Below are 14,630 nucleotides of genomic sequence, written 5' to 3' on the forward strand. Positions count from 1 at the left end.
AATAATATTTCCAATAATAAATGAATGTGTCAGAAATATTCCTTATGTTTCAAATGGAGAAATTTCTTTCATCTGGAGTCAATAATAAACTCAACACAACTAATTGAACTAATTAAAATCACAGTCTGAGTTACTTAGTTTCTTTGTTTATCCTCTAATTAGAACCAAACTATGTGGTTCCCCCCAGGAAACACTCAAGAACTCATCAGCAAATAACAGCTATGTAAAATAAAGTGTTACCAAAACTTTTCAGCTTTGAAGAACCCAATCATCTTAGACACTGTTTATCACTTGTCCTCACTTCATTAACAATGTTTTAGTCCTCAGTGCTCATTAATAAAGTGAGAGCAAGTGATCTTCTTCATGCTAAACAAAAATCCAATTTTGTACATAGAAAATCTGCATCTTTAGCATTTGAAGATAATTAATAATTACAGAACAGTAGGAAAATAAACAACTCAGCTGACAAGACTGGGCCCAGCACTGGGGACTCTCAGCAGCTGGTTTCTACATTCAAACCTGCTACTGCTGCTTAAAGTGAATTTGAGCTGAGTCGACCTCTCAAGTATTAACAAGCTTTGGGTTAAAACCTCTCCTGCGAGACGCGGCTGGTTAGATCATTGAGGGTTTGACTCATATTTGTGGACACGCTCAGCTACTGTGTGTGTGTTGGAGGAAATGTCAGGGGAAAACTTTCTAACTCTTAGTGTGGTGGAATTTATTTTTTTTTACTCTGATCTAATAATAATGTGGTTCTTTGTGAAGTTGTTTCACACTTAGGCTGGAAACTTTTCATCTAGCATATAATTCAACATATGTTATATATCATTGACTATAAAATATTACAGAAATTAAAAAAATATCAGCTTTTACAATTAACAGTAAGAGGTGTAATGGTACAGGCATGTTGGGATGTTAATGGCTTTCCTCCAAACTTTTTGTACTGTCATGGTTTGCCTTAAGGAATCTTTGTGTTTGGACTTTTGTATTATGTTTGGACTTTGTCATTAGTAATTAGTTTAGAAATTAATTTGGTCATTGTCGTTTCCTGTTTTATTTTAAAGTCTCTTTCCTAGTGTGTCTTTTGTTTTTTTTAATCCTGTTTTTGCCCTGTTTCCCTCCAGTTTGATTGTCTGCCCCACCTGTGTTCTATTGCCCTGGCCTCCCCTCTGTATTTAAGTCTCTGCCTTCCACTTGTCTCTGTCAGTCTGTCTGTTATCATCATGTTTTCCTGTGATCTCTAGTTTCTCCGGTTGACCTTCGTATTTCCCCTTCATTGTTCTCCATCGTTTCCTAAGTTCTGGTTTCTGTTCCTGCCTGTTTTTTTTTACTGGATTCTTGGTTTTGTAAGTTTCTGTTTTTGTTATTAAACACTATTTTCCACCTGCCCCTTTTGGTTGTTTGCATTTTGGGTCCTACCATCTGTTATTCCTGACGAGCTGATTAAAGGATGTTTCCTTTCTATTATTGTTTTACTTAGCAACAGTTTCAATATACTATTAAAGTTTTGTGTACTTTTGAGTCTTCACTTTATCTCCCTGAAACTGATGAATATCTGCTCAAAGTTGGTTCCACTGACACCAACAACAGATAAAAAAAAAAACGTTCAAAGAAAGGTCCCATATTGTATAAAGGTAGATGTCCATGTCTTCTTAGATTATAAAGTAGGTCTAGGTTCTATATTAATATTATGAAAGTATTTCTTGACTTCTGTAATTTTGTGATGTCCCACCAAAGCAGTCACAATCCTCAGCCATGCTCACCTGGACCCACCATCCAACTTTGGAGGATTTGGTTTCTCTGAGTGGCCACTTGAAACCTGCTATATTTTTATTCAGTTTCTCAGAAAACAGTCAGTCAATAGAGCTCAGAGCCTCTCTTCTGAAATGATGGAAATGAAACTGTCTGGCCTAGGGACCGACCAGCTGTTCTTTCATTATGGGCAATGAATCATGGGGTAGGTTGGGGCTTGAAGGATCCACCCGTTGGAGTCTTTGTCGTTGTCGTTGTCCAGGAAAAGAACGACTCATTTCTCATACATTCGAAGGGGCCTTCGAAATAGAACAGCCTAGTTGTGCCGCTGTGACAAAATCGGTCTTCAAATACAGAAGGTTTCGACCCCTGAACTGGGACACAGCTTAACTGAGCAAACTCCATCATTGTCATTCTCACTAGTTTTGTTTTAGGGAACAGACATGAAAAGACCAAACAACATGTTTTTTTAAACTTCCGTTTTCATCAGCATGATCAAGATAACCAGTTGACATTGAGACATTGTAGTTTAGATCCACTGTGGCCTTTGATGGAAAGTTTTAACATGAACTTGAACCACTGCACGATAGCAGTGCATAGATGTGATTAACTGTATCCAGCAGTCATGGATGAACGTAGCATAATGTAATTTACAGTAACTCACTCTTGGACAACACATGGACAGATTTACAGATGTTTGTTTTGATGGATATGCGGTCGATCTGAAGACAACAAACAAATTTAATTTTAAACTTCATTTTGGCCCTTTAGTGTGTAAGGAAATGACAAACAGGGCCACTCAGACCTAACCAAAAAAAACCATAACACATGGAGTTTATTTCATGAAATACTCCTTATAAACATTGCCAAATTGCCCAAAATAACCAATTAAAGTATATCCAGCAGTTTAACTGGTCTTTGGTTTGACCCATGTGCCACCAACCTGTGAGGTGGTACTGTTAGAAAACTGGCTGCAGGACAACAAATTACTCTTTCAGACCAAGTTACTGTTTCCATTGTGGTTTACTGGCTGACACGCTACACTGACAGACCCATAAACAGCTAATGGCCCCTTCTCTGCTAATTGTGACCAAAGTGGAGTCTGTCGAACTGACGTGAAATTTAAGGTGGGTTTCAGTGTGTTATTCTGTCTGTGTTTCAGGGGGAAAATCCCTGGAGTCCAAAGGAGAGGAGGGAGGAAATTCAACCAGCGAGTCTCATCACCTGACAGCAGCTGACGGAGAGCCCTGAGACCTGCAGAGCGACTGCTACAAATCCTTACATCCTTTTAAACCCTCTGAAGATCTTGGAAGCAATCAGCATCAGCTCGTCCAAACAAACCTCAAGTCTCCTGAGCAGACCCATAGTCCGGCATCTTTCCCTTCCCTCGTTTTCCTAAACAACCGGAGGGACTGTTTTCCTGGTCCGACACCAGCAATGCTTCCCTTCATTCCTTCCCTCCTCCTCATCCTCCTCCTGGCTGGTCCGGCCCTCCTGACCCCATCAACCTCCCGGGAGCTGCAGGTCAGGGGTCACAGGACACCGAGGGACACCAAGCAGGACTCCATCAAGGTGAGGGAGTGATGAAACTGCTGGACTAAGTGACACACCCTCCAACTGATGAGGTTGTACCCCCCAAAACAAACAACAAAAAACACTTAGAGCTGCTTACAAACACATTATAGTCTATTATAAACCATTTAACTGTTTATAGAGTGAAAAAAATGGGTGGTGAATACCAGCAATAAACTGGATATAGACACCAGATATTTAAGCTAGAGTGGTCTGAGGACAAACATGTAAGGCCTCCCCTTTACCCAGGGATCAAAACTAACAAATACCAGAATGGACTTCAGGATCAGAACTTGGGTCATCCAACTTTTAACTGAGCCTACAATAAGAAATATCTGTTTTAAAGAGCAACACAACACCCTTTAAAACTCTGTCTTGATGACCTCTAGTGGTTTAACTTGTCATCCTGCTGCAGTGATGTAGAGATGCAGTCTAGGGTGTGTCAGTACATGATGACATCGCTGTTGGGCGTGGTTACAGGTGCAACGAAACACACTTTCTGATCACATCAACAAAACACCCAGCAGTGATGTTGACTGTAGTTTTATTTACATTCCTACATTTGACTTTTTTTGTCCAATTGAAGTGACGTCTTTAAAATACGAAGTCTTGTAAATACACCACAAACTGACCTGTTGAAATAAGGTGTATTCTGTGTTGAAGTGTGGACTTTAATAGATGCAGACACAGATACAGAGCAAACATGTGACAATGACCTACTGTGGCTTTTGACCTTTTCTATTGTCATTGTTACAGGTGGTGATCTCCGAGGGCTGCGCCAACCAAGGTGATTCATCTGATGTCAGCAAGGGAGGTAAAGACATTGTGTTTATGTTATTAATCCTCTTCATTTTAACATTGTTACACCTTCATTAGTACTGATACAAGTAGGACTGACTTCTCAAACAGAGAGGAACAGTACAAGTAGAGTTCAGTTTCCAGTTTTCTCCTGATCACCTCTGTATTTCTCAGGTAAAGAAATCGACCTGGTCCCTGGCTCTCCTCTGGTCCTGACCCACAAGATCAGACTGGTCCCATCAAATTCAGGATCAGGGTCCGGGTCTTGCGGCTGCGAGGCGGACTTCGCTGCCCTTCGGGAGCGTTTGGAGAGGCTGGAGCGGGAGGTGTCGACCCTCAGGGAGAAATGTGGAGGAGCCGAGGGAGGATGCTGCACCTCCAAGGAGAGCAAAGGTAAGAACCAGCTTCTTGTTGTTACTGTTTAAAGAAAACCGTCTGTCCACAGTAAATGTCCATGAGCTCTGCAGCAAACTGCAGACAGACACAGTCGGAGAGCAGCTGGTGAACACAGGGGAGCATTTAGCAGCTGAAGAGCCAGGGGCTGTTTGCAAAATACACCTTAAGTTAAGATTTTCCTTAAAGTCTGAGTTAAGGTGTCTGTAAAATAAAAACAGTTGCACAAAACACCCTTGAGTCTTCTCCTTGAGGTTTCCTTAAAATGAAGTACTTGAGGTTCTCTCCTCATCTTAGCCTTTTACTTAAAGAATCACTCAAAGGCAGTTAAACCGTAGCACAAAAGACCTTAGTGACCAAAGGGAAAAACTAAAAGTAGGCCGAGTTTATGGAGTTTGTGTCAGTCAGTTTATGATTTGCCTGACTGTCTAGAGTTGGATTGCTTGACTTTCTGCAGTTTCATGAATGCTGTACGGTTTTACACCATATGATCTTCCCAGTCAGGTCCAGTCAAGGTGGTTCATATCCACAGATCAGCGGTGGGCCGGGTCACAGTTTAAATTCTCTTATGTCTGCTGAAAACCGCGGTGAAGCTCCCGTCAAATCAACATGAGGATGAGATAGTGGCTTCATTAATGTTACCAGCTTCCTGAAAGTGATTACAGGTATCACATGTGCTAATGGCAGCACATCAATTGTCTCCATGGAAACAGTAGCGTTTTACCCCTGTAATATCTCTTTCGCTGCTGTAAATTACTTAACTTTTTCCCTTAACTAAGGGAACCTTTTAAGAGTGTCTGTGCAACACTTTTAAGTAACTCCCTCAGCTACGGAGAAATTAAACCTTAGGTGTCTTACTTAAGTAGAAAACTTAAGGTGTTTCATGCAAGCTGGTGGAGACCAAACTCAGGACTAAAAGAGAGGGAATACTGGACTCAAACACCACAAGATCGTCATGTTTCACTGTAACAGCTGGATGTGGAAATGAGCAGCTTCTTGCAAACATGTTCACTGGAGAAATGTTAATGCTGTGTTGACATCTTGCTTTCACAGCCCCCAAGTGGACACAATCTTTAAATTCATAAAGAGTTTCTGATCCTCACAAACTGTATATGACGTCATGTTTTCCCAACTGAGCCGAGCAAGAAAACCACACACAAAAACACAAATACATAAATCTCTGATGTGAAATAACCACGCTGGATGTTGCTGACACACATGAATCCAAACAGTTAATTAGTAAATTAGTAATTAGTAAATAATCAAGTCTTCTAATGGTTTCCAGTAGAATATGAACGAGCAAAAAATACACTTAAAACCTTTCTCAACATGTTGTAAATACAAATAACCTCAAGTCTGTGATATTGATCGTTGCTCTCGCTCACAGAAAATCAGTTTAAAAGGATCTTATTAGATCGTGGACACACAAGTAAATATTCATCTGTGAATAACTTATAGAGCACTTGAGTGACTGCTAACATGCAAACAAGACACTACTGACTCTAAGTTAATGCAACTAATAAGACAACAACACATTACCCCTGTTAGAAAATGTGAGAAGGATGGTGATTTAAATCATAGTTAATTACTCTTAACCATGACAACAAATACAAACACAGATCTCCTCACTCTGTGTGAACAGGCTGATGTGTGTCCTTTGGGAGGGGTAACATGAAGATCAGAAGAATCCAAGTCTAGACTCATATTGTTGTGAATTTTTCGCCAATTTACAGTCATTACAACATCTGGGCTTTCATCTTGTTATTCTGCTGCACACCATGTGTTTATAGCAACATGTGGAGGATAAACACTGGACTGAATCTTCTGTGTCAGGAAAAAGTCCCATTTCTGCTTTTAAGGTTTTCTGTTAGAGCTGAATGGATGTTGCTCCAAAAAAAAAAAAAAAAGACACTCTCCATCTGTCAGTCATACCAAATGATAACAGGCAGACACACAGGGGTGTGTGTGTGTATAACACATAAAGGTTGCAGGTTCAAATCCCAACATTTTACACTCAATCTGTAGCAGGTTATTACACAGGGAACAGGGGAATGAAAATGCCTATTATCTGTTCTCACGACAAAGGAATAATAAACCCTGTAAGATGTGCAGATTCTCAGATTAGCAATTGTATTTAAAAATAATTAGAAACATGAAAATAGAAACTAGAAACATCCCTCTTGTCTCATCTTTGGTCTCTCTGCTCTGACTCCTCATCAGAGTCACATGCACGTCTTCGTTTCAGCCAATCGCATGAGTTCATATTACTTTGCTCTGCCCGTGGCTGCTTCTCCTGTTCCACTGACTCATCCTGCATGACACACACACAGACATCCTTCCGCAGAGCCAACAGATGACACATTTATCAAGCAGCAGAGCAACTATTTAACAACTATCTAAAAGTTAAAATCTGCTCTTAAATGAGTCATTTCCTCTCCTAAAGTAAACACACACACAACACCAGAAAGAAATTAATGACACAAGGAAAACAACAAAAGAGAAGAATGAATCCCATCACACCCCAGTGTGGACCAGCAGAGCCACCAAAGTATTACCATCCATTCAAAAGAGCAATGTGCTTGATTGAGAAAGTGCATGCACAAGAACATGCATAAATACATATAATATAAAGCAGCTGTGCACAGTCACAGTATTTATATTCTTCAGCAAAGCAAAGCAACAATACGACAAAAGTGACAAGAAAAGTCCAACATTTATTCAATTAAGAAAAATAAAATCATCACTCATAAAGCAGAATCTATGGTGGCCCTAAGAGCTAAGTGTGTAAAGCTATCAACATGAAGCTAAGCTATAAATAATATAAATTCACAAAAAAAACAACATATAATTTCCTTCGTCTTTCAAACCTGTCGGTGTCATTGCTCTAAGACTGCAAGGGAAGCTCAGCTTCCCCTAAAATGTTAACAAAATAAATGGTCAAATATGTACTGTTGTGTGTACATTTCATTGACTAAATATGCGCTAGAACACGTTCATCTTTTGTTCAGAATCAGCTACTTATCACAGGTAACCGACACGACTTCCTACTCATTCATCCCCGCAGCGCCACAGTGCTTTACACAGTGTAGACGCCGAGCGTCTACTGACTTCAATGGGGAAGCATAGAGTGGGTTGTTCCACTGCAGCGAAACTAGATGGTCATTGGATAAATGCTGGGCTTTGTTCCGCCCATCGGACGCTCAGCGTCTCTGGGGGTCTATGGGGCAGTGGGCTGGCCCGGACACTCGGCCTCTGCATGATGATTGGATGATCTGTCTGAGGCTGAGTCCCTTTTTGATTGACAGCGAAATGAGCGAATCAGCGATCTTGAAGTATAAGCATCCACCGGAGCATTTTTCAAGTTTTTCATTCCGTTGTTCAGAGTTGATCTGGAGACGTTACTGATCCTCAGCAACTTTGTCTTTGTTAAAAATGACTAGCGTTGTGTTTGGCGACTCTCTTCTGTCACTCTGCGAATTTACATAAAAATAAACGGACACATTTTATGATGTAGGCCGAAAATGAGCTTCCCCTCCTTATAAGACCAGCAGCCGCCACTGGTCCATACTGTGTGTGTCATAATATTACCCGAATACTGTATTTAAATTGATTATTTGAGAAGATAAACTTGGTTATATTAGCAGCATTTTAACCCTGCAGCTGCATCTGTTGGAGCTGTTTTACTGGGTAATGGATGAGAATGTGTGTGTTTTGTTTTAAATAGTAGAATTTCTCTGCAGAATAAATAGTGAGTAGAGTTGCCAGATAAGTTCAGTGGAGAAAGTATCAAGTTGCAGAAGTGAGGTTAGTGACTCTGAGAGAAACTGAGTGACTGACAGTGAAATGATCTCTGACAGATTTCTGTTAGAACCAGTTCATCACACACAGAGCTGACCTCAGGACTGATCGCATTATAACCTGGCAGGGCTGAAACCATGAGCTAACGCTGTGTGTGTGTGTGTGTGTGTGTGTGTGTGTGTGTGTGTGTGTGTGTGTGTGTGTGTGTGTGTGTGTGTCTATCCTCAGCCCTCTGCCCAGTGTGATCTCAGACTCCATCTCCTCCCACACTAGTGCAGATTTCCCTCCACCCTCCTCCTAACGTGACACATAAACACACACACACACACACACACACACAAACAATTAGTCATAACAAGGCTGCGTGACAGTCCAATTGACGAGGATTAGACCTCCACCCCCCAAAAACTAAAGCAGGATGATAAAGGAAAAGTTTTCAAGTCATGTTTCAATAATCCTCCATCATCATCATCATTATCATCATCATCACCATCAGTTACCTTAACAACTACTGGCCATGACTCTACTGTGGATATTCATGAGCTGCTCTCCATTTGGCTGACGTGGCTTGTTGCTTCCCTCACTCGTGTTTCTCCTCGTGTCTTATCTCCTGCGAGGATGGAGGGATGGTTTTCCATCATATGTGTAGAAATAGACTCAGCAGGACTCTTAATAATGACTGTGACGTCCGAGCTGTTTATTCTGACATGGAAAATAAATGAGTCCTTTGGCTTATGAGGAATAAATTAAGTTGCAAAGAATGTTTTCTTGATTCAGATTCCACACATGTAATTTTTCTTACTTTATGACTACATCTGAATAATTCAGCTAAAAAAATAGGAAAAACAGACAGACTGCTCTGTCCTTGGCTCCTCCTCCATCTTCAATGATGAATGTGGACTTCATGGATGAAAGAGGATGAAGGGAAGGATCTTTAGTAGAATGGTTCCCAGAGAAATCTTGGTGACCCCCCTGACGATTACTTTAATGCCACCATCAGGCCAAAACTTTTGTTTATACACAAGGAACACCAGATATCTGTGAAAGTTGCTGAGTATATTCATGCTCCACAGATGATGAACCCTTCAGTTTTTAATGACCTTTCCTCGTCACTATACTCGACGAACGTTACATTTTTAGACTCTTAAGATTCAGTATATCAACAGTATGTGGTTTAAAGGCTGTAGAGAAGTGTTTCCCAACATTTTTGACCCTTTTAATTGATTCAGAATTAACTCACGACCACTCAACAAAGCTTACAAAAACTCTGAGAGCCATTTTAACCATTTTTCAATGGCTGAAGAAGTGAAACTATCCAGTGTTTCACTTTGAGCAAAGATAAGAAAAAATGGCTAAGTAGAAAAGATTTTTTTTTCTTCTTTCTTATCGTCTCATGTTCACCTTCACGGCTCTTGAAGAGACTAGCCAGACATTTAATCTTATTTTCAGATCACATCAGGAACAACACTTGTCCTCTCTCTTTGTTCACTTTTGTTTATTTCATTCAACATACCACAGTCAGCAGTTATGGCCACAGTAAATATTAAACCCTGTTGAAAATCTAATCTTAAATCTAACCTTAATCACTGACGTTATCTAAATTATCCCAGTACTTTGGGACCATCTGGTACTAGGCAGATGCCCTGTCTGTCTAATGGAAAGAATCAGAAACAATCAGCAAAGTCATGCAAAACAAGACTTTTATTTATAAGAAAAAGTACCACATATGTGTAAAAACTCAATAGAAATTGCATAATCATGTTCATTTTCCAACAGTGAAAGGCTCATCTCGCTACACAGCACAGAGTTTCTGTATATTGTAAATACTGTACATCCAGAAATATTAGTTACCCAAATCAGTAAATTTGGCTAAAAAGCAGTTTTGGTTAATCTCATGCAAATGTACCAAAGAAACTTTAGCATAAATGCCAAAATCACATCAGGTCAATGGGACAAGAGTGAAACATTACATACATGATGAAAATCAAATACTAAACCAAGCCACAAGCTAACAGGACATTAACCTGATCATTCAGTCAAAAATATTAAAACCATGAGGCATCAGGAGCGAGACCAGTTGGACTGGGTTTGGTTGGGAATGAAAATTAACGTTAAAACCCAACATTGGGTAATTGATGCAGATGTTGGGTTTTGGTCACCAGAATGTCAGTATTTTACATTTACGTTAGATGGGACATTTGTTAACAGACATTTGTACACCTTAAAACCAGCAAAATATCAATGTCTGGTGTTGTCTGCAAATTAACCTCTGACATGGCTTTTGACTTTGGCTTTAGATGTTGATCTGACATTGCATTTCGGTCCGTGACATCACACCCTACATTGAACCAAATATCAACTTCCAACAACGTTCGTGGGCAGCTTTGTGCCTGCAGTGTAAAAGAGGGGGTATAGATACATTTTCTGACAACTCCATTTCCTATAAGCTTGTTTCACTTTCTCTCCCATTTTTATCCTCTCTTCCAGGTGCAGGTTGCTCCATCAAACCAGACATCAGCGAGTGTCCCAACGAGTGCAGTGATCAGGGTCGCTGTGTGGACGGCAAGTGCATCTGTTTCCCTGGATTCAGTGGACCAGACTGCAGTGAGTCCAACTGTCCCGGAAACTGCAACGACAACGGGAGGTGTGTGAACGGACAGTGTGTGTGCGATCCTGGATTCACCGGCCCGGACTGCTCCGACACGGCCTGTCCCAACAACTGCAACAATCATGGGCAGTGCGTTAATGGTAAATGTGTTTGTGACAGCGGATTCACTGGCACCGACTGCTCTGAGAAATCATGCCCAGGAAACTGCAACAACAAGGGGCGCTGTGTTAACGGACAGTGTGTCTGTAATCCAGGATTCACTGGACCAGATTGCTCTAAAAAAGCCTGTCCCGATAACTGCAACAACCGTGGACGGTGTGTTAACGGTAAATGTGTTTGCGACAGCGGTTTCACCGGCGCAGACTGCTCAGAGATCGCCTGTCCTGGAAACTGCAACAACAGGGGGCGCTGCATCAACGGGGAGTGCGTTTGCAATGATGGTTTTGGCGGCCCAGACTGCTCTGAGAGAACATGTCCTAGTGACTGCAACGACCGTGGAAAATGTGTCAACGGTCAGTGTGTTTGCGACAGCGGTTTCACCGGTGACGACTGCTCTGAAGACTCCTGCCCGGGAAACTGCAACAACAGAGGGCGCTGCGTTAACGGTCAGTGTGTTTGTGATGATGGGTTCACGGGTGCGGAGTGCTCTGAAAAATCCTGCCCCAACAACTGCAGCAACCGGGGGAAGTGTGTAAACGGGAAGTGTGTTTGCAATGTTGGCTTCGCCGGACCGGACTGCTCCGCCAAAGGCTGTCCTAATAACTGCAACAACAAAGGGCGGTGCGTCAAGGGGAGGTGTATTTGCCGGCGAGGGTTCACCGGACAGGACTGCAGTCAGTGTGAGGAAGGGATGACCGGACCCAACTGTGATACAGGTGAGTCAAACGCACCGAAATACAGAATCCTAAATTAAAAGTAGTCTTCAAAGAGACAGCCTTATTTACATTTAGTAACGTTATATCCAGTGCATTCTTGTTATCTCTTGTGATTGGATTTCAATATGCAAATTAATAATCAATTCATTATGCAAAGACAAAAAACAAACAAACAAAAACAATACAAAACAAAAAACAAATAAATGTATCTGGTAACATTTTATTATACCAGCAAATGGCCTGTACATTACCACAATGCTATTACTGTTGTCATGATTCATTCTCATTTGTGGTGTACCACATGGTTCGATTCTTGGTCCTGTTTTGCTGTTGTTGTTGTTGTTGTTGTTGTTGTATAAATACTTCTCCTTTGAACAGTTAATGAGTAGTTTTGTTAGAGACACTACTAATCTTTGGCTGGTTTGATCTCACACTTGATGAAAATGATCATTCATGCATTTATTTTGTCCATTCTGGACTAGTTTAACTCTCTGAAGTGTTTTCTGATCTGATGCCACTATTGATGAGACATAGTTTTTCAGTCCAAAAATAAAAACGGTTCTGATCTGACATCACTATGGTCAAAGACTAGTTAAGTTTAGGCACAAAAGAAAAACAAACGTGGTCAGAGAAAGGTCATGTTTTGGGCTGAAAAAATACTTTGTTGAGATTCGGGAATCGTGGATATGGCCAAGAAAGCAGCATTAACTGTCAGTTGGAAACTGGAAACGAACAGCGGCAGTTTTTGTTTTGTTTTGGGGTTTTTTTACCAACCCTCCATCCAACCTCCTCCCTTGGTGGACCTATTTCTCTAAAACAGCATCACACAACTTCCTCCTTTGTTCCCAATGGACAAAAGTACAAATTTATATGGCCACTAGGGGGTTTTATCACTTGTATGTGTACAGATGTTTTCATTGGGTATTTGCCGAAACAACTGCTCCTGTAATTTTTCATGAGTCTTTTCTTTGCCCAGAATACTTGTGCGTTACTATTGATCAGGTCGTCTGAAAGTTCTCTTGTGTCTGGATTTATTCTGTTTACTCCACATCAAATTCAGGTTTCAATTCAAGATTCTTATGATCACTTTTGACATTATTATCTGGTGGTATATATGTTAAGTCACTGTGGTCCTGTATTAAGGACTTCCTGGACCTTGCTCCTGGCCTAAAGTTGTTTTTGATCTGGGTTTTAGCTTTTAAACATAACTTACAATGTTACTCGGGTCCCACCTGTTCGGTCTTCCCTTTGCTTAGTTGTTTTGCTTCCTTATATTTCATCTGTATTTTATATCTGTTGCTTTTACTTTGTGCTGTATTTTGTTTTGTATTTTTCCCCTTGATAACATCTGCTGCATCATTAGAGGCTTCAGGGGAACAAATCACACATTTCCTCTACAGTGGCCATGTTTGAATATCCCTCTTCATCCAGCGTCACATTGGCTTTTGTTTTTCCTCATGTGTGTTGGTGATTTATAATCTCAGGGCGAACACTTTACATGTTTGGTATGTTTACATATCCCAGATGCTTTGCTTTGGTGTAATATCTTCTCACATAATGACTTAATGGATCGACCACACAAGAGAAGACAGTTTGTCATTTCTGGGAAGTCTAGTTGATGAATGTGCTTTGAACTGCTGTAAACTTTTTTTGAGGTTTGATCAAACTGTGTTTGTCATGATTCATTCAACAACTGCAATTTAATCTCGGTTACCTCATCTTTTTTTTTTCAAATTCTGCTCATAATTGTTGTTCAACACATCAGTATCTGCAGCATCAGTCATGCTGCTTACCACCTCCAACTCTGTTTTCTCGTTGTTGTTGTTGTTGTTGTTGTTGTCACTGTTGCTGCTAGGCAACGTTAGTGTATTTGCTCGTGTGTTTGGAGCTGGTTCAAGCTGCAGTGATTCCGGTGACGGAACTGTTTCATTAGCAGAGCAGCAGGATCCAGACCTGCTTCCCATAAAACTCCCTCAGGCTGCTCGGTAATGGCTTTCTGTGACGGAGGACAGACACCTGTGTGTGTCAGTGTGTGTGTGTGTGTGTGTGTGCGTGCGTGCGTGCGTGCCTGCCTGCCTGCCTGCCTGCCTGCCTGCCTGCGTGCGTGCGTGTGAGTGAGTGTGTGTTAAGTGTTTTCCCAAATGTAACTGACCTGTGATTGGAGTCGAGGGGGGGTTGTCCCAAAACTGAAGTCCCATATGAGAAGGAGAGAGAAGTTAATGGTCAGCAGTGACTGTTAAGTTCGTTTCCATCCACCTGTTTTTGTGCACATTTGGAATTTATGCAAAAACAACTCAATGGAGACACCAGAAATAAAAAAGATATTGCAAAAAAAAGGTATTGCTTGGTGAAAAGGTCGACAAATTGAAAATGACGTAAAAAATAAACCGGATGAAAACCGTTTTTTTTTTTTGTTAAAATATTGACTCCACCTTAGCCTCTCCTTCGTCTTCTCTTTAATCAGGTAATCTCATTGGTTTATTTTGTAAGAGAGGCCTGAGATAAGACACACAACAAACACATGTAGACAGCATCAGAAATCATCCCACACATCATTAACAATGTAACCATGTCCCAAATTAAAAGCTTAAATCTATCCAATGTGATGAGACTTTTCCTTTTAATGTCTTTTGGTCATGTCATTTATATGATGCAAAGTACTGAAAGTTGGTCAGTGAAATCTGGTCAGTAGACAAAGCAAGATTTCATTCAAAGTCTCTAATCATCCACTTCCCGCTCAGAATAGTATTTTTCTTTTTTTGTTGTTATTTAGATTTTTCTTATTTTATCTTCGAGTGGTTAATTATGTTTCTGTAAATAAAGATGCAAAGGAC

At 40.7% G+C, this 14,630-nt stretch overlaps 1 protein-coding gene across 1 annotated transcript in view; it reads left to right on the forward strand.

Annotated features, from left to right (window-relative positions):
- Positions 1-3,039: 3,039 nt before the first annotated feature.
- The window catches only part of LOC111230647 (tenascin-like), a 52,021-nt gene continuing 40,430 nt past the window's right edge, over positions 3,040-14,630 (forward strand). The window contains exons 1-4 of the mRNA XM_022757436.1: positions 3,040-3,324; positions 4,081-4,138; positions 4,297-4,515; positions 10,801-11,796. Of these exons, the coding sequence (XP_022613157.1) occupies positions 3,190-3,324; positions 4,081-4,138; positions 4,297-4,515; positions 10,801-11,796 (1,408 nt within the window). The 5' untranslated portion in view covers positions 3,040-3,189. The remainder of the gene's footprint in view (positions 3,325-4,080; positions 4,139-4,296; positions 4,516-10,800; positions 11,797-14,630) is intronic.

This window comes from Seriola dumerili, unplaced genomic scaffold, assembly GCF_002260705.1.
Source record: "Seriola dumerili isolate Sdu_G_001 unplaced genomic scaffold, Sdu_1.0 BDQW01000276.1, whole genome shotgun sequence".
Taxonomy (NCBI): Eukaryota; Metazoa; Chordata; class Actinopteri; order Carangiformes; family Carangidae; genus Seriola; species Seriola dumerili.